This window comes from Nyctibius grandis, chromosome 9 (assembly GCF_013368605.1).
Source record: "Nyctibius grandis isolate bNycGra1 chromosome 9, bNycGra1.pri, whole genome shotgun sequence".
Classification (NCBI taxonomy): domain Eukaryota; kingdom Metazoa; phylum Chordata; class Aves; order Nyctibiiformes; family Nyctibiidae; genus Nyctibius; species Nyctibius grandis.
In genome coordinates, this window is record NC_090666.1 from 9,396,095 (window position 1) to 9,419,971 (window position 23,877).

A 23,877-nucleotide genomic window follows, 5' to 3' on the forward strand; every position below is an offset into this window, starting at 1 on the left:
TTCTCACTGGAAAAATGTGATAAAGTGAACATTTGGGTAAGTTCAGATTTAATACCAAATTTATTATTTAAGTTTTAGATAGTTTCCAACTACTTAATTTTTATTTATTCTTGCAAATTTCCTTTTTTCCCCCCACTATAAGCCATATACATGGCCTTTGAAGTGTCATGTAACTTAGATCTGTTACACCTAGTGTTTTTTGACTGTAATATTAACTGAAAGATAGTTACTATACTGAATTAATATTTATGTTTTTATGTTTAAAAATATAATGTAGTTTAGAGCATTAATGAAAAAAATCCTGAGGGGAGACATTCAGTTTCTATTGTTCTCAGAGACATAATTACCTTTGCTTTCAGAGTTGTGCAAAGAAGTAGATTCACAGTTATGCTTCCTTTTTCCCTTCCTGCTCAGCTCAAAAAGAAATAGTGTCAGCTCAGCTGAAAACTTTAGTTCAGTTTGAAAATTTTAGAAAATAGACTTGTGAGCAATTGCAATCAGTGAATCTTGGGAAGAGTCTGGTGTAAAGGTATGCCTTCTCTGACCTGAGATTATATGCTATGGACTGTTGTAATCCTGTATGTAAACACTGGACTCTTCAATAGTAAAAGATCCCATTTCCTGTATTTGAAACTGTTTGGGGGACTATTTTCACCCTGATTCAATTTTGCAGTTACTAGAGTTGTTCTTACTTTATCCTGAGCAGACAGCATGCAATTTTTTGGAGTTTCTCTGCACTTGGCACCAAAACTATTATGTTGTTTCATGTAATTCTGTTTAATTTCATCTCTGAAATGCATCCAGTAAAATGTTCAGATTAAAAGGTTTGATTTGAATGGTTCGATATGTCTCTGTCTAGAAAATGTGGTTTTACACTTTGATTTGTTTCATTATAGAACGCCTAATGCCATCTGTTCATTTCAAATGGATCCAGACTTAGAGGGTAAGGATTTTTCTAATTTTTTTCCACGTTTTCTCAAGAGATATTTCTGTGTCTGTTTGGACAGAAACTAATGACTTGTAGTGAAGTCATGCCACTTCCAGAATCTCTGTGCTGTAACACATAAATGATAAATTACACAGTTGTGCTATCTTACCTTTATTTTTGGATCTGTCCTGGCGCCTTCCCTGCCATTATCACCTTGGCTTGTGGAATCGTCAGGCGCACAGGGCCTTGTTCCCTCATTTATAATATGTGATAAGTTTTTTTCACATATTCTAGAATAGGCACGAATGATGGCCATACACTCCCTTTTGAGTGCAAAATCTTAATAGATCTGCTACAAAACAAGTAGCGCAAAATGCGAAACTAGCAGGTAACCAGCTGGAGATGTCAGGAAACAATGCGCTCTTTTCTATAGGTGTTTGGAATTACTTTGTCAGCTTCTCAACAAGGGCATTTATGAGTCTTGCGGTGAAATTTGACCCACTGCGGAATGATTACATGCTCGTTTTCTGTCCAAAGGGGAAGCTCCATCCCTATGAGAAATTAAAGAGTTTAATTGTCATGTGCCCCCAAATAGCCTCTCAGAAATAATAATCCTAAAATAGTTTGTATTTAATTTGGGCTTTTTTTTCTTTGTCTGCTGTTTTACTTGTGTGCTATTGCAAGTTAATTCTGGAACTATCACCTGATAGGCACAGAATGCCCTATTTGGAGGCCCCATTTTGTCTGTAAGGATGGACTTGAAGTAAGTAGCAGCAGATGGCTACTAAAACAGATTCCCTCCACTTACGAAGTCATCTTGCATGTGGAAGGTGTTTGAGTTGGATCATGTGTATGTTTCTAAGATTTGTATTTGAAAATAAGCATTTGGAATTTAATCTGTAGCCTACTGAAAACTGTGGGAGTCTTTCTGTTACTTTCAAAAGAGCTTTGGATCAGTTTACTGACGAAAGAGACCTGATGATACATGGAATCAAAACTCATTTTTCACATTGTATGACATGCTACACTACATCTCCAAATAATATCACAAAACATAGCATGACAAGAGCAGGACTAAACAGATGGTATAGCAGATATTGGCTTATTTCTATATCTTAGGCAGCATCTGGGAACCAGCAGAGCTCATAATTTGCTGGCTATTAACATTAGTCTGGTACATTTGTGGGAAATGATTGCACACAGATTGGCTCATTTCCAGACTAAACAGGTAGAGAGTTTCATAAGTTATTTCTACTCAGTTATGTGTATTCGTTGCTTATCTTTCACCTTAATCAATCAACTGTGAGTAACTCTTCCTCTCTGAAGTACAGGGAGAGTCTCTGAGGACAGGGGGATAACTGATAAATCCCTTTCTAGTTTCTAAAGCTATTGTCAACAAACCTTTCTTTTCATCTTGAAGATCTAGGTATGTTTGTAAAGCACCAGATACAGGTCATGTTCAGAAGCCCTTACTTCCCACTCAGGAAAATATCCTTTAGTGATGTGAAAGGAATCAGCTGAAATCATGTAAGTGTATGGGATTTAGTCGAGCAGCTTGAGTGGGATTACAAAGCAGAGATGTCAAAAGCCAGTTGCTCTGGTAAATTGCTTATCTTCTTCTGAGAGAGTCCCAGATGTTGATCTTGACAGAAAAAGTGTTTAATGCTTGAAACAATATGCATCCAAAACAATAAACCTGCTGTGCAGACTGACAAACTGTTCCTTGTAGAAGAGCATCTCTGATCAAGAAACTATTTTGCCTGAAGAAATAATATTTCATTATGATCTTGGCTAGAAGTATGCATAGTGCATATCCTTTTTTTCTGATCCATGAATAGACTTGATTCCCAAAGAAGCAGGTGTGCTCTCTATGTTAAATACTATTTTTATGACTTGTCGTGTCACTGGTCATAAGAAGACCATTTTCCCCACAAAGCTATTGGGAAAAAAATAAAATGTTTTCCTTTTGTTCATTTTTACAAAATTTTCTCTCAGAGTATTGTGGGCTTTGATCAAGTCCAAATTTGGTTATTTTGACTTTTAACAATTTCTTAAAACAAATTTGGTTTTCTTTATTTCCTTTTTTTTTCTAAATCAACCACTCTATTGTAATGTTTGGTTTTTTTTCTTTCACAGAGGCTTTCAACGATGTTCAGAGCTCCGTCTACAGAACAGCCCTAAAACTACGCTCAGTACAAAGTCTGTGCCAGTGTTAGTAGCTGAAGATAATCCTGTGCTTTGACAGGGAGAACAATCTGTAAAAACTTTGTACTGCTGTCACCATGAGTTATTATGCTACTTTGCTCTCTCATTTTCCACCTGAGAATCTCAGAATGCATTACGAACACTTAAGAGCTAGATAGTACTTCATATACAAATTGATTTTTTCCCCTTTTGAATGTCAGTGGAAATACATTAGTAAAATTCTAAAGGCATGGGAGAATCAAATTATTATTACAATCTGCAGCACTGCTATGTAGACATCACTGGCAATTATGAATCTTTATCTGTATATTATTATTCTTGTTAAATGTCAAATTCTCATGTGTTTCTTAGGAGTTGATTTATTGGAAATAATCATGGATCATCAAAAATGCATTGACCAGCATTATTATTAATACTATAAGTATTAATGAGAACAAAATAAAATATGATAGACCAGAAAACCCCTGGCTAGCACGCACTCTCCCTGTCTTTGAAGTGAGTGAGAATTCTGTGCAAGCAAAGTATTATGGAACAAAGCCCTGGTCACCTAGGTCGCTTTGAAATTACTGGATGTAAATTCCATATTGAGCTAAAATGCAGGGAAGTCTTGAATTTTCCACCTGAAACAGTCTGTTGCTGAAAATGCACAACATTGCAAGCGAGGTCTTCAGGGTAGCACAGAAAAGATGAGTAGTTTGTTGTTTGGCCGTATTTTTTCATTTGGGCATGCTCGTCTATAAATGTATTTAGTCTGATCTCAGCCATGATATGGTAAATCTGCCTGGTGCTATGCGTCACAGGACGGAAGTACCAGTTCAGGTACTGGTTTTCATTAGCTCCGTTGCCTAGTCCTCCATGTCTCCTCTAGGCACTCATAGCATCTGTCCCAGTGCTCTTTGAACATTGGTGACCAGAATTGCACATGGGTTTCCAGATTGAGATTCGCCAGTGTCTCACACCGACATTTTCCCATCTGTGCTGGAAAGAGCATCGGTGACATATTCTAGGTTATCTGCTTCTTCAGCAATCTGCAAACTTTCAATCTACTACAATCTTTCTCTTCTGATGTTAATTCTGGTTGATCACGCCTCTGTGGTACTGAATGTGACCTTTAAGAAGCCATAGCTCTCTCTTCCCACTGGATACTGGTTATTCCATGGCACATTTATAATACAGCCCGTTTGCCCCTTGGCCATAGTGGCCCCCTTCTCTTTGCATTTGTGCGTAAGGAGAAAGCTTACATCAAAGCACAAATTGTTTTCACAGTCCCAGGTGAGCGTTTTTCTGAAGTACTGAATGGTCCATAGTTTTATGCTATCTATACGTAGAATGAAAGTTAGGTCTATAATTTGGATGCAATTAATCATGCTATTTTCCTCTGTAATTTGGATGCAGTTAATTGTGCTATTTTCTTCCCTTCCTATCTATCCCAAAATCACATCCAGGGAATTTTAGTTGAGCTGTTCTATCTTTGTAGCCTCACAAGTTTTGCTACATCCGTACAACCATCAAGACCTTTCCTAGATTATTTCCTTTTTATGTTGTGTACTGTTTTAGACTTCGTTTTACAGTCTTGTCTTAGCGAGGCACTTCTAATAAAAAAAGTGTTGAGCTTCCATTCATGAAAAGGCAGACATCCTCATTCATTTCTCCCTTAATTTTCCCACAGTGGATTTGATTGATGTTTCTCTGATTCAGCAAGTCCTATCAAGTGAACAGAGCCAGAGGAAAAAGCAGATTTCTCTGAAAGTGCAGCAGGTCTCTGGAATGCTGATGAAACTGTTCCAAAGGGCAAGATTAGAAAAACCAGGACAGGTAGATCCAAAAGCCACCGAATTCACGTTGAGCCTGCTAACTGCCATGTATGACAGGTGAGAAGAAGCACAAATGTAAATCCATCGTGAAGTACTGCTAGACTAAGACTGTTTCTACCACTCTTATACCATTTCTGTATGAAACTTTCCCATTTTGATGGTATTTTGCTTGGTATACACAATGGGAGTAGTTCAGCTATAGGAATATGAGGCACAAAGCTTGATCAGAGAAACAGTGGCCAAATGTTTCCAAAATTATCTGGAAGCCCAGATGTCTGCCAGTCCATGCTAACTTTTTCTGTGAACAGCTTTACAGAGAGTAGCCCTTTTGGCTGCCAAGATATTTTGATACACTCCTGAAAAAGAATCTATATTTGCCTTTGAATGACAGTACCCTTGCACAGGTCAAGAATTTGCCAATCACTTTTCATTATTCTTTTTTCTCCAGTTTAAAAAGTTCATCAACCAATTATGAAACAAAACTACTGTCTCATAACTAAGCTGATCAGCTAGCTCCTATGAATAGCAAATAGTTTCTGGGAATAATAAGGAAGCAGCTCACAGCGTGTACTTTTCTCATGTATTGTTTGTGAATAATGAATTAATTCACTAAAGGCAGGATTGGTTTGTGATTGTATCAGAGTTAAAAGACACATGCTAAGTTCATTGTACAATTTATTCACCACAGGTGAATTTTATTCCCTTCTACATCAGAGCAAAGTTTTTTACCGAAAGTGAGTGAGATCTAAGTGGTCTGCAGGACTTTTTCTTGAATCACTATTCATTAATAATATGATCACTACTGCTTAAGGTCCCATAGTATGAATTTTTTTGTACTTAAAAATATCAAGGCTAAGAATAAAATGGTGTATTGCAAAACAAAGCTAGAAACATCAAGAATATTTTGTAATTTGTGTGCACTGTAGGGAAATGATTTAGACGAATCTTCTTGACAGGACTATCTTTGTCTTTTTTTCTGTTTTCTTAGGACAGTGTGTCATTTTCTTTTTGCTGTAATTTCTTTTTAAAAAAATTCACAAGTTCCTTGCCATTTATATAGGATAGAAAAAGTTTCTTCTAATCATGTTTTCTCTGTAGAGTGCGGTTCTCCACTATCAACCCTGGAAAGTATTTCATGGCAAGAGCATATAAGGGCTTTTCCATGTTTGTGAGGTAGCTTACTTAATAAGCTCATGTAAACTATCATAAGGGGATTTGATTGTATACTTTATCTTTAATCTTAGACTTTCTTTCTGTGAAAGTTCTGGAAAAACTAAATATATAAATTCAAAATCTAGAAACTTTTGACCAACGATTTCCCATTCAGCTCATACTTTAGAGACTATACTGCAGCTTTATGCAATATGCTCTGTAAAAATGCAGTTTATCTAAAGACTCTTGAAGATGATTTTATGTAATGATATTCTGAAGTGCAATACTGCTTTGCAGAAGTGATATCTTAAATACAGAATTCCAGGATTTCCTGATTTATGGTTTCCAATCCGTTTCTGCTTTGTCTTCAGATAAAGAAATATTTTTTCATTAGGTGTCTATGTCACAAACTTGGGTTGTAAATTAAGCTACATTCTTTATGATCTGATGGTCAAAACTAAAGTCCTGCTCCGGCATATATCCTTTTGATTAAATTGAGGTGCAGTGAAATTAAAGGGAATCAGCCCAAGAGAAGCTCAGTGCAGATTTGGAGCCACAGTGAAGCTGCCTGATGATATAATACAAAAAACAGATTGTAATCCTGCTTTCACTTCCATATTTGGGAAGGCTTTCCACAAATGAAAGGCAGATTTATTTTTTTTTAGGACATGTATTGTAATTGTAAAATTATAATTTACTTGGAATTGAGGTCTTCGAAGGAGATGCTGTCTTTTTGTTTTATGATTGCATGGTGTCTTGAGCAGTTAACTCTGTAGTTATATTCAGTGACAAAGGGTCCTAGACATAAAATATCACTAAAATGCAACATCAGTTATACACATATAAAAGGATATGAGTTTTGAAGTTTTCTTCCAACATAGCAATATTTTTTCTTTAGAGGTTTCAGTTTTTACATTCTCAGTGAATGTAATGTAACTTATTTTATTTTCCTAGAACTGGAACAGGTTATGTCAAAACTAGGTCTGCTGCAGCTGCCCTAATTGCCCTTTCAGGAGACACTCTACTGGCTAAATACAGAGGTGAGAAATGTATGATTTTATACACTGCCTGAAATACTGAACGTTGAGAAAAATCTCCATTGTATTTTCTTTTACTTTAAAAGAGAATACAATTCTGCCATGCAGAAAGTAAATTATGTTGACTGCTGAGTTGTAGAGAAAGGCTGATGCAGAGTACTGTTCCATCAATGTCTCTGGCCATCTTTGCATAGAGAGTCTCACAACAAGTCGTAGTAAATTTTAATATAAGTAGAGCTTAAAAATGAAGGCCAAGTTCTATTTGCCTAGCAGAAGAGAACAGAAAATCCCTAGTTTTAAATTTCATTGGATTAGAAAACAATATATATTTGATCCGGGAAGCTTTTACAGCCCTTTTAACATTAGACAAAAATGCTGAAAGAACTAAGTATAACAGATAAGGTAGCCCAGTGCAATGTGCAGCACAAAGATTTCTGCCTGAATTAAATGCTCAAAATGGAGAACAAATGGACCACAAGTGGCATATTGGCCTCACACTCTCCCACTGCATATTGTGTATTTCCTTCCAAATTACAACTTGGAATTAACAGTTCACAATTTAAGTAGGACATATCTTGCATAAACATATTTAAATATTTTTCTTACAGCCATGAAAATGAGCTCATTGTTTCCTTCATCCTTACCTGTCTTAACTGCCAGGAGTAAGGAATTGCTGTAATTTCCTTGATTTTCTCCTCTTTCCCCTGCCTGTAGGAAGAAAGTATTGTCACAGCAGTCACTGAGTGCCTGTTAGATAGACAATAAAGAGGAACTTTCTTGAGGGGTTTATTTGGTAGGCTGCAATCATCATGTAGGTAGTTTGAGAATAAGTAGCTAGAAGACACTTCAGGCTCTGCCAGGATTCCAGTTTCTTTACTCTCGTTGTTTTCAGCTTTCTTCCAGTTTTATGCTGTCCCTGATGAGAAGGCAGCCTTGATTACCCGTAGTGCCCTGAGAAGCCTACTAACAGACTTAAATCAGGTAATGCCACTGCAGTGCTGTTACACAACGGATCTTGTAGGAGTATGCTGATCTAGGAGAAAAGAATACATGGTTGATACATTTTGTGTTTGATTACATTATGGCACTGAAGTCAGTAGGGCACTCTGTGGACGTAGGGAGCTACCATGCAAAGGAGGTAAAGCAATCAAACTCTCTAGCTTTTCTCAGTCAGAGTAACCACTCGTGTCAGTGCCTCTGTGCGTTCATTTTGCATGAGCTTACAGGTCCTGGGAACAGCCGCATACAGCTGTTCCTAAAGCGACTCCAAACCTCAGATGTCTGTACTCACTGGAATAGCTTGCAGTTACAGAAAAATGCCTTAGAAATACAGGTATTTCCAGCTGCACTGGGGCTGGAAATGGGATCTGAAAATGACCCCTGAGATTCAAACCCAGTGTCCTTCAGTATTCTAGTACGGCAACATAGTATGTTGATCCATTTCAGTGAGCTGGAAGCAAATCATTCTGACACTGAACTATGAAATTGCACACTGATGGTATGAATATGAACAGGTTTTCTTCAGAACAGTATGTAAAATGGCATTTCTGTAGATGCTTCACCATCTGTGTGCTGTCACCATCTCACCAGAGCATGATGGGAACATCTGTTTTTTATTGAGGTGTTTCTGAGCCTTTCTTCTTGATGCAGATCCCAGCCATTGTGGGAGAAAGCTGCACTCTGTCTTGTGTGGAAATTGCGACTCACAGCTGTTTCCATGGGGTGAGTGAAATTCTGATGTCCTGGGAAATGATTTTGAATGTTGCTGGTTGATTAAAATTGCAAGTGTATCACCATATAACATCCACCAGTATCTACTTTTAAGGGGCAGGACTCTTTGTCAGTCTCACAGGAGGATTTATATCTATAGAAAAGATGCTCGGTAAGATACTACTGAAGACACTTGCATTTATTCCAAAACCTTTGGAACCCAGTAACATTTTACATGAATGGAAAACCTATTTTCCATTATTTTTTCCATTATTTTCCAATATTCCCAAATCTATTTCCATTTCCAAGAGTCCAGTATCAGAGCTTTTATTAGGAATTGTAGATGAGACACCAGTTCTTTTCAAGTAGATGGCTGAACTTGAGACGTGTATTTTTTCCAGGTTCTGGATTCAGCAATTGTTGAAGAAAAATTCCTGTCTTGGCTGAGATCAGAGCCTGCTGTTCTCCTGTGGCTCCCTACGTGTTACAGATTATCAGCCACAGAAATGGTTTCTCACCAAGCTAGATGCAGAGTCTGCAAAATTTTCCCCATTACAGGCCTCAGGTGCGTCAGTAATTACTGTAGTCTGTAGCATCCACATAAATAGTTCTTACCATTGTTTGCATACCTTATAGGCTCTAACTGCTGTATTAAGCAACAAACTTTGGACATAATCTAAGAAGTAAGACAGGGAAAGAGAGAACCATCACAGGCTAGTGCTCAAGCCTGCATCCTGCTTCTCTTTAGTTCACTAACACAGATATGATTATGGAGACTTACTGAAAGTAAACTGGCAGTTCAGTGGTAAAGCCAATTAAACCTGTGTATCTCATTTCTTAGTTCTTTGTCCCATAATCAGGTGTATTAACTAGCTAGTTAAGTTATCCATCTTAGCATCTTATTCATCTAAGTAATGGGATAAAATGGCCTGATGGTATAAAAATAAGGCTATTCATTACGTATTGATCAGAATGCTCAGAAAAGCATTTTACTGTTACTCTTCTCACTAATAGTAATCTTGCATGTTTAGGTTTTTGCATTTTTATTTTTTTGCAAAGTTGCAAATCCTACATCAATAATGTAGTAATATTACAGTTCCATGAGAGCAGCAAATAGAGATAAGCTGGTGCATAAGAAGCATATGAAGATGTAACTGCATTCTCAAAAATGGCGCTAGAACAACCGTTTCTTCCTTGGACTGAATTTCGATGCAGCAAATAAATAATATCAAAATCATTAGTGGGTTCTGGAGAATAGTCCACTGTCATTTGGACAAAATAACTCTTGCATTCAGAGAACAGTGAGAAGAGTCATTATTCTAGCAAAGGTGCTTCTCTGCATTTCAGAACCCAGGGATCTGGATTTCCAGTAATCAAGCTCGCTTACACCAAGGTCTTGTGGGGAAGTAACTTAATCCTTCTGTTTTCCCTCACAGGTATCGCTGTCTGAAGTGCCTCAATTTTGACCTTTGCCAAGTCTGCTTTTTCACTGGCCGTCTCAGCAAACCACATAAGAGGTCACATCCTGTTGTGGAACACTGTGTGCAGGTAGAGTCCCATTACACTGATTCATTTCCCTGTTCAGGTTCTTCATGTAAGCAAATAGGCAGTAGACTCTTGAACTACGTTGATTATGAAATTATGTGTGTATTAGCCATAATGGCCATGACATACCAGCATTATTAATCTGGGAACAGTAAGTCAGGGAAAGGAAAAAAGGGGGCTTCTAACTTTAGAAGGAGTGGTTTTTTTCTGAAATAACTGAATAGAGCCATGAAATGCCATAGTGCAAGTCCTCTTCCCAAGGAGTTTTATGGCAAGTTTGCCATTTGCAGATCACCCTTAAACTTGTGGAAAGGGCCCTCAGTGTGTCCCAGTGCTCCTTCCTCCCAATCCCAATGCGGACTCATTCAGAAATTAATTCATCCTAAAGTTGTACAAACTCCTGCATGAAATTGCCTTTATTTTGGAGCTTTTCTATTTTATTGTAAACCTTTTGGACTCATTTGTCACTGTCAGTTAGGGACACAGCACAGAGAGGCAGCATGGGCCCAACTAAGCTCACCTACTTGGTCTCTATTACAGGGGCAACTTGTGCTTTCATCACACTAGTGGTGAAGTTCAACACTGGGAATTTGTGTTTGCAAGATCAGCTTCTCCTTTGAGCAGGAGATTGCAGATCTTGCACACAGCAGCAGAGAGGTTTTTTTGTGGATCTGTATAACAGTATCTTCTTCTGTTCCAATAAATGAGCTGAAAAGCACCCATGAAAGTTTTCCTAGAAAGCTGTACTTCATGGTCTCCTTCCTGAAACCCTGCACCTAACATGAAAGATATCTGGGTAGCCAGTGTCTGCACCAAAACTAAAGAATGTTAGACTGCTCTTGCAGTCACCCTTTGTCTGAGGGAACATTAAACTGTAGCCACTTCATTGCTCTCTTTCTGGAAACCAAACCCTGTTGCTAACACTGTGAGAAACTGTATCTGGATGCTTAGTATCTTCATTCAAAATAACAGATAGATGTTCATTCCTCCAAATATTCTTCCTCATCCTCCATCTGTGAGAAAGTAGGAAAATCAAATAGCACTCTTAGCAGATGCTGTCCTAAACTGGGTAAGTTTTCACATTGTCTTTATCAGGGAGTAGGCTGCTGAGTGGGGATTTGAAATATCAGCACTGTTTTTGCTTACCGTGCTGACACCTTGTGGTAATGTTATTACCATGCTGAGAAAAGACTAGAAGGCATGCTGTATGTTTTCTTTGTGTTTTCCTGCTCAGTTTGTCAGGGCTCACCCCGTGTCCTGCAGCAGTCATTTCCTGGGACAGAATTGGTTTGTGTCCCCCTATAATACAGCTACTGAGCTTAGTTGTTGTACTTGAGCCTGACACTGCTCTGACAAATTTAAGTGTGGTTTTTACTGTATTGTATGAGAGGAGGAGGTGAAGCACAGAAGGCTGTATCAGTTAACACTTCATACAAGTATGAAAGTACTTCTTCCCATTGATCAAGAGGAAACTTAGATGCTAGTCAGGCAGAATTACCGTTGTGACTGTGAGCTTAATCATTGTAACTGCCAAAATCCTGTGTTAAGCATTTCCAGGCTGCCTGAATTTGGCCCAGACAGAGTGTTTTGCTTGCCTAACAGAATTGGATCCGCTCTTGCCTGTGGTTCTGGATCAGCACCCACCTCAGCCTCCCCTTCTAGGGCTCAGACAGCAGCCGTTAACCTCTTCAGTTGTTGAACAGGTGGACCTTCGCTTTCCTATGTCTTGCCTTTGCCTTGGACTGTGTCTACTTCCGGGCAGCACCTGTTTGAAAATTCACTCCTTTATTCCAATAATCCTCATTCCAATAGATGTCAGCAAAGGCGAATGCAAAGCACTTTCTCCGCACCATCAGGAACAACCTGTTTCAAGAGCGCTGCAGAAGAAAGGAAGCTCAGAGAAGGACGGCTCTGGACATAGTGAAGGAGGGGCACTTCCCTACTCACAAAAAGACTTTGTGAGTTTGTTTCTGATGAGTTTATAATCTCTGAATAATACGTCAGGCTGTGGGATATTGCTTCATTATGTCCTTTGAGTAAATGATTTTGTTATGACAGACACCATGTCATGATTTTTCCATTAAAAAGGGAAAGCATAAATGGAAATTTGCTGCACATTGTTCTGTAGCTTAACCATGATTACCGTGCTGACAACCTAATGACCAGTTGTCTTATAAAACATAACATGCTTGTGTCTTCCTTCCCTCCTTCCTTATGCCATCTCTTTCTCTCCATGCCATTTCTTATGCTCAGTCTAGGGTCAAGCATTGCATATATTTAGTACCTGTCAAAATTGCATGGGTTTTTAAGCACCTCCGTGACAAATTCATTGGAAATTAACTGTGAATACTTTCCACATGTGACCCACAGTCCGTTCATTGACAGTCATTCTACTCAAGTCCCACTGAATTTGCAGTCCTGTGGAATTACTCACAGTAGTGAGTAGCTGATCTAACCATTCCAGTTCTTTCAGATCAGTTCTGGTTTGTGTGCTTTTAGTTAATGTGTAAATTCATTACTGTATTTCCACTGATCACAGTGGTTAATAATGAGCATTGGTGGTTGCATTGTGATTTTCCCTGTAGTTGTCCTTTCCTTGCTCTGAGATTTTGGTTGATATTTAGGAGTAGAAACCGAAGGGAATATGAGATAAGCACTACAAACATATGAAGGGTGAGATTCCTTCCTACTTGTATAAAGACCTAGCAACTCTCTTGCATCTCACATGTGTTCTCCAAATGAGACTTCAGTGAGATTGAAATAAGAAAAAATGGTCACTCCTCTCTAAAAGAATTCATTTCATCCTTGCGTGAAGGAGGAGAAAAATTTGTTTATAAAACTTGATTGTGCTATGCTGCTAGGTAAGTACATTGCTATTAGAAAGCAATTTTTGTATACAGTAAGACCGATGGACGATAGTTACCGTGATTCTCACAGAGAATATTATTTCAGTGTTTGTTTTTTAGAATGTAGTGGAATGCAAAACATTTTCTATTGCTAATATTTCCCTAGTTCTATTCAGCAACAAGAAATCTTTCTTTGTTTAGAATGTCGTTTAATCCTTCTATGTGCAATCAAGATTTCTCTAGTTCTGTGGGGTTTTGCATACCAAATGCTTGGGTAGCAATGAGAGAAAGAAGAATTTGAGGTTGCCATTACAGGTGTCACTGTGGGGCTCATAGATATCTGGGCTTTTCCTAGCATAGAATGTACTGAACAGCAGGATGCCTGGCCCTTTGCTATCTTGTTGTAGTTCAGTTTCTGAAGATATTTACCTCTTGGCTAAAGGAAGCAAAAAAGAGAAGTAGCAAATTGCACTAAGTGCGTGGAAAGAAGAACCTGTTGTTGAGAATCTGTTGAAAGAGTTTTGTTTTAAGGAATTTCATTCTTTCAGCCAAAATATGCCAGCAGGCATAGCTAAGCCATACTTCTTGCTTAGTCAAAAGCACAGCTGTCTGTCTACTTACAGTGCATTAGTTTTATTTTGATCTTTCTGGGTACCAAAAAACATATAAGGCTTGATCCTTTCTCTACTCATTACATCTCGGTTGGTATATAGTCCCCCTGCAGAGCTCAGTGCTTCACCACTACCTGGCCCTGAAAACCTGTGTTTCCCAGTGGACAGACCTGTCCTGGAGTCACCTAAATTCATATCTGAAAACAGAACTGTAATGCAGAAGAGTGAGAATAACAGCAAGACGCCAGAACAAAGCAAGACAAAACCTCAGGTGAGCAAAACATGAAGCCGTAATAGCCTAATAGCTGTGAATAAGACCAACCAAGTTAACTATCTAATTGACTTCTAATTACCAATGAAAAAGAAATGTAATGGGCAGCTTCACCTTTCTGTTAATTTCTCACTTATGGAAAAAAATGTGGAAACTGAAAACTTAGTGAAGCTTGAATTTGATACCCTCCCAAGATTTGTGACTAACTGCTTGGCTTCCATGACTTTCAGAAGCATTTGTAAGGATATTTGCTTTGTTACTTTTTTTCTTTTCAAGTTGTCTTAAAGTAGCACATGAATGACTAGCTGAGACTGGAATCCTCTCTCTATTCTGACAGTAAAAAATGCCATCATGTCCTCCTACTGCAAGCAAATGTCAAGGAAGGATGCCTTAATTCTTATTATGCTCAGGCCATTTTTGTTACCATGGCAATAGCAAGAGGACAGAATGGGCCCTTCTTAAGGATAAACCCAGAGTAGTGTCCACTCCAACTAAAATAGCTCATGCATAAAAGCTCTCCACTAATCCATTTCCAGGTTCCCTGCATAGAAACAATGCTAGAGGAGTGGGTAGGACAGAGTAGATAAAAATAACTACATAGCAGTTTTTTGTTTCTATATTTATTTGAGAGGTTGCTAGCTCTGCACATACTCAGAATATAGGGAACACTGGGTTGTGTTCAAACCAGTTTGTGTCATCCACTCATCTTGTTCTTCCCAGAAGCCAAGGGTGCTGTAACTGATGACTAGCCTGTGCGTGTCAGGTCACTCCTTTGGCTGCTACTCCTGCGCTGCCCTTTGGAAGACCTGCGTTTTAGGACTTTGCTGCCCAGCTCAGGTATAGTGCCAGCCAGCACATATCTGCAGGAGAAGTTGTGGGCAGACATTGCTTAAGCATGTCATTTTGATGGCTGGCATTCGTCGTTTTAGAAGACAGCGAGACGGGACTTGTATCCCTGTAGTGGGATTCTGTCACATGCATTCCTCTGTTGTTCATTTTCTCTCTGGGCTGAGAATTCTCTTTGAGCAGTTTTATACTGATTTCCAACATGTTATAGTGCAGATTATTTCAATGTTGCTTGAAAAGATGCAAACTGTAAGTCCAGTGATAGCTTTTAATAGAATCCATTAGCTTGGAGGTCCTGGAGACCCAGCTCTTAGTCTCATAATTCCCTGGCAGCCCTGATTCCAGCCCAGCTTACACCATGCATCTAAAGCAGCTTACCTGGAAAGTGTCTCCCTGACTTCTGGGCTACTGTCCCCTGCATGGCCCAGGGGCTGCTACTTCCATCCAAAGATCAGGAGTTTCTCTTCTCTCTTCTACATCCAGTCCCTTCCTCCATCTCCTTGTCCTAAAGCAGTTAATGGGACTTGGGAGAGACTGCTCCCAAATCAGAATATTCAATTTTGCAGAAATTCCAGGGAATGAAGTTTTGGTTCTAATTTAAAACAAAATAAATTCTTGTACACTTAGAATTTGCCATAGGACAAAGAATTTGTTCTATAGAGTAAATTTTCCAGTCTGTTCTAGTAGCCATTAGAAATACTTTAATACATCAGTTGATTGCAATCAGTTAAATTAAAAAGTTAACTAGTAAATCTGTAAAACAGACGAAATCCCAAATTTGCCATGCCCTCTTATACCAAAATTTGCATAGAAAACGTAATGTTATTGCTGATAAAATTATAAACAGATACCTTTTTTCATTATAGGAAATAGCCCCTTTTGAAGCAGACATGTTAAAAATGCATGAATCCATCAAAAGCATTCACAATGAGAGCAGGTAGGTAAATGCAGTAGTACAGTGACAAGGCTGGTGGGCAGTGCTGCTTCGGTGAAGACCTAGAAGACAAATGATTTTTCCATACTTTAGAGATTTTGAGATTTAAAACAAATCGTATCAAATGGGGATGAATGACAAAAACTCAGCAACAAAAATTGTAAATGGAGATCACTGGAAAAACAATTTCTGGCAAACCAAAACATTTTGGTTTGCTTTCATCAGCATTTCTGCAATTGTTAGTTTACATTTCTAAAAGTCATTTTTTAAGGGAAAAAAAATGTTCATTCATATAAAAATATCAGAATAGCATAATCTTTCAAATTTTTCTCTGAATAAGGCTTAAACAAAACAAATGTCATAATTTGCATGAAGTTTTTAAATCAAAGAAGGATATCTTTTTAAAAAAATATGCTTTAAGTCAGATAGAGATTACAGGCTTAATACAGTAACTATTAATACAGCATAAAAATTCCATGACTTAGCTTATCACAGAAGTCCCTTCTGATATTCAAACCTTTGACATGATAAAATATTAATTCCTAAACCACAAATTTCTTGGATGGTTTGTTTGTTTGGAGGGGGTTGTTGGTGTATGGGCAACGATGCTTACCTTTTTCTTTCACTTTTGCTTTCCCCTCCTTCATTTTTGTAGTTATATATGAATGTGCTGTAGATATAATCATGTCTGTGACCACTGAAACCGATGGAATTACAGTGAAGTGTAGGATTTGATCCTGAATTTACTCCATTTCCTTCAGCATGTTCAGTTCCCTCTGTTCCCGTTTTGTTTCATTCTAATAAGTCAATGTGCAATTGCTTCTCCAAATTCACACAAGGGCACTCCAAGACTAGAGCAAAGCAACTGCAGTTTCGTTGTAAGTCTGTGTCCCTGCCTCACTCTCTGTTCTCACATGGGAAAATAAAGAGATATGGCAAAGACCTTCAGCTTTTGTTTAGATTAGCAATAGTTACGAGGATATCTGGGAAGCCTGCTCCTGAAATACTGCATCACACTCTGACCCAAGCTTATCATATGACTGCGTGAATGAATCACATTACTCCTGGGAAGCTCTTTGTTCTTATTTGTTGACTAACTTCCAGCATTTATGTGCCTATTCACAGAACTGGGCTCTGAGTTAGTTGAAGGTAGGCAGCATTTTACAGTAAAGACCCATTAATTGGTGTTACAAGGGACCACTGTAATATTAATTTTAATTTTAAATGGTCTGACTTGCTGTCCCATTCAGACAAATCTTGCATAATTCCAGTGAAACTGATGGGGCTCTTGTCCGTGAGCCGATGCATACCCAAAAGAAAGTGAATCACATGAACTTCTGGATGTAACTAAGCAAGGGAGATAACTATTTCATCATGTGATATGAAGCAGTTGGTTTATTACTGTAGTGTTAAAAAGCTTTTCTGTCTGTCTCCACCTCAGCCGTGGGGAAGACGAAACTGTATTTCTGCCCTGACTCCTTAGAGAAATCCCAACTCTAGAACAGAGTGGTATTGGGTGGTCTTTTTCTCATATTGTGCTCTGAGTAGGTAATTTGTAAATCTTCTCTGGTGTGCATGGGAGGGTGGCACTTCTCATTGCAAAAATCACAGTATCTTTTCAAGGACAAGTGGCCTTGGCAAAAACTATTGGTGTCATCAAACAAGCTGCATAGAATACTAGGAGCAAGAAGGAACTCAATCAAAGATGTAAAGGCTGCTTTTACTCCTTTGTTGCCCAGGGGGAAATGATGGGAATCTTTTGCAGGTCAGGGAGTTGCCATAAGTAGTTTTCTTCTAGACAGAGGGACTGCTATAATGTCTCTTCTGTTGCAGCCACCTTTGGGGGACAGGTAAAACCCCACGAGGCAAGGCTCAATCCTGGCCACAGTTCCACTCAGCTCGCATCTTTCCTCATCTAGAACACTCCTGTTCTTGCTAATTCCATGGATACATCCCAGTTCCTGAAATACTGGCCTGTAAGCCCAAAGCTGACAAAAATTTCCTGAACTGACAAAGAGGAGAAAGTTTGTGGTACAGTGTTTGCTCTTTTCCATGACTGCATGTATTTGTGTGTGTGTGTGATCTAGCAAAATTCCCACCCTCCTGTGTCCCTGGCAGGTATATGAAGAAGCAGTTCAACAAATGGAAGGACAAAATGCAATTTCTTCACAACTGCCAGGAAGACAAAAGCTACAAAATAGAGGCAAAGCTCCAAACCCTGAGAGCAAGCCATGAAAACCTCCAAATGAAGCTGCAGCAAATGAAGCAAGAAGTAAAGGTATAGTGATGAATATACCAAGAATCTTCACAGCTATGGGCAATTACTGAACACTAACTACTCCTTTTCCTGCAGACTAGCACTGTTGATACTGTTTTGTGCACCTTCCACTTGTCTGCTCAGTCATCTTAGGTTCTTGTCTTCAGATAAAGCAGATAGGCTCTTTGCAGCAGGGATTTTCTTGTCACTCTGTATATATTTAGCATCTAGCCCAGATATCCGTGTCTGGGATGTTTAGATACTACTGCAGTGAAAATAATGAGGGGGAATTCCAACAGGAGTGAGAAAATGGTTTCCAACAGAAGTATTAGATACTTCATTGCAGTCTTTTCTTTAGAGAAGAATCCTGTATTGGCATTGAATAAATAAAATACTGTTTTGTCATTTCTAATTGCTGTCTTGTACTGGGGTGTAATACAGACTTCTTAACAGAAAATATTTTATTTCTTTTCAATTGTATTGACTCTTGTTCATTTAAAGTATCTCTGAGGTTCTGAAAAGGCCCTTATTTCATGGGGAATGCATACATATTTGCCACCTACAGCATTTTTGTAGCATTTTCTGCAATGCTGTTTTTAGTGTGTTTTTCAGGTATGGTCAAACATAGAGAAAAGCCAGACACATCTGCAGTGCACACTTGGTCAGCTTTATGTCACTTGCACATGGAGTCCGGTATGATCTGGCATGTCGTACCATCCTGTGTGACACTGGCCTGTCCATAACATGCAGAGCTGGCTGCACACACGCAGTTAAGTGTCCAGTGCATGCAAAGTCAGCTCAGTGCATCCCAGTTACATCAGACTCAGCATTCATGCAGTGGATGGTATTTGCCATCATAGTTCTGTCTAGGAAATTCCAAGTACAACTGTGGCACTGACAGCTGACCTAGTTTTGGAATTTCAAATATTAACAGGTGTGAGGTGTTTGATTACGTGTTTAATATACACATATGTTTTTCCCTTAGTTTAATTCTTTTAGAACAATTTTCCTGCAAATTTACTCTTGGAACATTATTATTCCCACTTTTCTATGGCATTAAAGCATATAATGTCTTCAGATTGGAATTGTGCAAAAAATGGCCACATAGATTTGTCCAAACTCAAACACAAAGTTTTATTTTATTGCAGGAAAATATTTTATTTGTGGAAAGAATTGGTTTAGTTCACCAGAATTAAAAAAAAAAAATTTCTGGCCTGAAATTATTTTCTTACCTATTTTAGTACTACCAGCAAACCAAAATAGCAGTTATTTCATAATGTAGTTTCTGTGTTTTGTCTATTGCAGACAATGTTACAGTCACCAGAGCATCCTTTTGCACAGTGTGAGAATATGATGCCAAGAAATCCACATGTCCTGCTGGAAAGGAGAATGAGGGGTGGATTAAATCCTGCCCAAATAAGGCCTACTTCCAGAAGATGTGCAGACTGGAAATCTTTGGATCCTCACAGCTCTGCAAATAGAATGCAGCTTTTACAAACATCTGAGGTTCCCGCTGCAGTGGACTTTATGTTCTCAGAAGACCCACTGGAGTCAGTGTCCCTGCAGAGCGACAGACCTGTTATGGGACAGTATAAAAAAGCAAAAGAGAATCACACATATCTGCCTGAATTGACAGAAAACTCCCTCAGTGGCATCATGAGGCATACAGTTCTTACTCACACTGCAGTGCAGATACCACCTGATGAGAAGGAAGTCAGTGAGGAAGTGGAACTGCAGCAGCTAGTGATGAAACTGAAGGATGCATTGTCTCTCCAAGCCCAACCAGGTACGAGTTCTCCCCATTATCTTGACACTGTCTTCTTACCTTCATCTAGTTTACTCTATAATATTGTTCATAATCATTTAACCCTCAGAGGAAACTCAGAATCTTCCCTTTGCCATTGTAGAAGTACTCCAGTTCTATACTGTAAGGTAGAACATATTCCTGTAAGGTAGAATATAGCCCTAATGTTGGACTAATTTGAAACAGGATGAGTCAAAGTACGTAAGAGGAAATCAGTCTCAGAATCAATTAAGGAGCAAACTTAAACTGGTGAGAGCACTGGAGAGCTTTTCTGTTGCCACTTCTGTGACACTGTAACTATGACTCTAGTCCCAGGCAGACTTCCAGCAGTACAAAATCCCTTTGTAATCAATGGTGTTGCACAGCAGAGCTTTGCTCAACACTCAGGTTGTTTCACTTTTGATAATGAGGATGTAATAAGGAGGATGATGGGAAAAGCTGCTGTTTCTACAGAGTTATCTTAAATTAGAGATTTATAAAGAGTTTTTCAGGGCTCTGGCAGCATCCAAATGCTCTGAAAGACTTAAAATATGTTTACTTTTCAGTTCAGCGGTCTGCTTTGCAGCAGGAGTTCTTCTCTACAGCTGAATGTGTTTGCAGATCCTTTTCTGACCTTATCAACCAAGTAACTTCACCAGCTTGTGAATGATGAAAACTACCATTCAAAATACAGCTGAACTATTGAAGGTAATTGATGCTGTGTCAGACACTTTAAAGTGCCTCAGATGTTGCATTGTAATAACCCAGCATAACAGATTTCTGCATTTACTGACTTCACCAGGAACCATAAACAGTGTTAGAGAACAATGTTCCTTTTCTATTGGTGGTTTCCAGCTCCTGTGCTGTAGATGTTGGCCCAGATGATAAAAATCAGCATGTCTTCATTAATGTTACCCTGGCTTTCACAACTGTCCTGCCCTGTCCTTTCTTCTTATTGCTATAATAGTCAGTAATGGCTTGTGTTTCAGGAACATTTATTTCTTATATGAGAGCTGGCTTAAGTCAACTGGTTTCAGTGATGTATTTTCTATCACATCATTGTTTCTTAGACTAAAGGAAGGAATAAGTTCATAACTGTTAGACTTCTCAATACTTGATATTTACATATTCACATTCTTCCAAACTACTGAATTCATATTTAAAGGAAACGATGCTTTGAACATTTAAAGGAATTTGATTGCATGTAAGTAAACATATAAGCTGCACAGAAGTTTGTAAACAGATAGATGATTGGCTGTAGGTAGCAAGTTGTACTTGCTGAAGTTGATTACAAAGCATCTATTAGACGTCATCAGGGAATGAAGCTGGAATTTGAAGAGAAAGGAAGATACCACACAAAAGAAATATTGCATACTGCTTTGATCTATTCATATTACAGTCTAGCTTCGTTTCTTATAATGATGGGTAAGTGAAGGCCTTAGAAAGAATTTAGAACATTTTTAGAAGAAAAATAATAGATGCTTACTGCTTTCCTTTCATTGCTTCTTGTTTGCTACACGTTTCTTACAACAGTGCAACTCAGTGAGATACATTGGTGTAGTCTGTGATGATAGTGTCATCAAATGCACGTTGTTTTAGTGACAGCAGTTCTGAAGGTTGGGATAATGGGTTAAGATATGGCATGTTAATGATTTGCATGTTATTGTCAGATATTATACTTCTTTGGATTGTTAATTATTTGTTAAGTGACAAAATGAACTAACGGCAAATTTACCAAGTGTGATTCCTCAGCAGTGCAACTGATTGCCCATTTCTCTCTCCTTAGCTGTTGATATGCCATGGTCGAGTTACTTCCTTGGAATTGTGCTGTAGCTCTTGTTGATAACAGCAACAAGGAAAACATTTTTTTCTGATAATGCACGGAAGTATTTTAAAGAACTGAGAAATGGAAATTGTTCAGTACCACTTCAGAGAGAAAAACTATAGATTCAGCCTCTTACTATCACTATGCTGCAGGAGGTGCATCAAAAATAGTGAATGAGTATGTGCATGTGGGCTCAAAACCAGTTATGGTTCAAGAAAATTTGCATACTTTTAAAGATTTTAGTTGAATCACTGGAACTGTACCAGCTTTCCTGTTAATTAAGAAGCTTGCTGCAGCAGAGAAGTGTTGCAAATTTGTGTAAGCTAAACAACAGCTTGGCCCATAGTGGTATTTCACCATTTCTGTTGCTGTCTGAAGGGAGGAAGCAAGCTGCCAGCAGCCCTTTCCTAGGGGAACCTGTTGTTACAGGTGGGACATATCTAAAGTGGAAACACTAGCCTCTTCCCAGCAGGCCCTGTGGAAGAGGATCTAAGATAAACAGTACCTGTTCACATAATCTGTCTGGGTTTAACATTTTCTAGAGCTTGAGGGCATATGGGAACAGGTAACATCTGGTCTACTACAATACCAATCCGACTTGGCTGAGGCTTCCAGCCCTTAACACTCTCTTTGTCAGTTGCTGGTCTTAATAGCTGTAGGGACCGTGGGTGAAGATTGTGTCTCTTATGTGAATACAAAGCTGTGCACAATGGGGATTTTCGATGTAGTAATATAATGTAGATAATTAACAACACTAGTACAGGAGTGAGCAAATCTGTTGTAACAATGCTCTTGTCTCCCTCTCACACAGCAGCAGAGCACTCTCATAGGCTGTGGCTCCAGGCAGAGGCAGCTGGGGGGTATTGCTGAGTACAGTAAACTGTGTTCCTCTGCTCATCCTGCTTTAGTGTTCCCTCCTCTCTTGAACATTTAAATAGTTTGTTGCATGCTTAACTTTAAGCACAAATTCAATGCCATTGAAGCTGACAGCCCTCTTCTAGTTTTTGTCTGCTTCCATAAGATCAGGATTTCACCCCATGAGACTAGGTTTAAGCTTTATTTTGTTCAGGCCCAGTAACCATTTTAATATTTAATTTACACATTTTGCTACCTGAAGCTATTTCTGCAAGTTGATGAACACCCAGCAAACAAGTTTTCCTTTGGGCTTTTGGGAAAAAAAAGGCGACCAAATATTGCCACATGCTCAAGAAAAGAAACTTTGAATGAGCAACTAAATGTCGTTGCCCTGGAAAGCTGAACTTTGTAGTTGCATTCAGCCAGCAGGCAATGGAAATATTTCATTTCATCAAAGCGTCAAATGCTCCCTGCCCAAAGTTATGTTGCATTAGTTTAATATCAAATTTCCTATTAGAGTTATCAATAACAGTCAGAGGAAACTGATTTGTCTACAAAGAACTTGCAAACTAAAAAGAAGCAAATTCAAGTTATGTATGAGAATTCTTTCGATTAAACACTTTAAGTGAGAATGTGTAACATTTTAAGTGGCATTTTTTATAACTAAAAATTTAGGGAAAATACCATAAAAATATCATGTGAAAGCAAACAGAGGAGCTGGTAAAAACCTGTTAAAACTTTCACTTTTGCTGGAAAACTGAAAACATTTTTTGGAAGGTATTTTTAATATAAAAATGTGTACTATTCTTTAGTAGGATGATGTCTTTCAGCAGTGGTTGCTTTGTAGAAGTGTACAGCTATGCATCCAATAAAACATAACCATCTCTAATCCTGTCTTGGAGCCAGTGGAGGTTTTTGGCAACTTCCTGCTCTGCTTGTTTCTGTCGTATTGAAGGATCAGTTGTTTCCTGTTTGGGCACCCAAAAGACAATAGTTTGAATAGGTCATATGCATTATAAAAAGCCAGACGTACACACAGATTAAAGTACGCAACTGCTTATAAATCATGCAGTTTATTAAGGAGACTGAATTCATAGGTAATTAAAAAACTCACGAGTCCAAGTTAATCAGAGGTACAGTGCTCATAGTTACAGGCCTTCTTCCACCATGTAGATTAACATAAATGAGGATTAAAATGCAAAAATTAAAGAGAAGTAGTTTAAAAATATCTACAAATGAAGATCTTGGACTAAATGTG

General features: G+C 38.5%; 1 protein-coding gene across 1 annotated transcript; it reads left to right on the top strand.

Moving 5' to 3' along the window:
• The first annotated feature begins 909 nt into the window (after window positions 1-909).
• DYTN (dystrotelin) lies at window positions 910-20,609 on the top strand. The gene is made up of 14 exons (XM_068408224.1): window positions 910-943; window positions 3,065-3,139; window positions 4,803-5,004; window positions 7,054-7,139; window positions 8,029-8,117; window positions 8,787-8,858; window positions 9,248-9,411; window positions 10,283-10,394; window positions 12,204-12,349; window positions 13,951-14,119; window positions 15,832-15,902; window positions 18,018-18,177; window positions 19,462-19,942; window positions 20,506-20,609. The coding sequence occupies exons 1-14, from the start codon at window positions 925-927 to the stop codon at window positions 20,607-20,609; spliced, it is 1,950 nt and encodes a 649-aa protein (XP_068264325.1). The 5' UTR covers window positions 910-924.
• Window positions 20,610-23,877: the final 3,268 nt, after the last annotated feature.

Excerpts from the sequence above, each read along its gene's own strand:
- DYTN (XM_068408224.1), top strand. Across the intron at positions 3,140-4,802 it reads AGTACAAAGTCTGTGCCAGT|TGGATTTGATTGATGTTTCT; the intron begins GTTAGTAGCTGA and ends ATTTTCCCACAG. Across the intron at positions 8,859-9,247 it reads CTCACAGCTGTTTCCATGGG|GTTCTGGATTCAGCAATTGT; the intron begins GTGAGTGAAATT and ends TATTTTTTCCAG.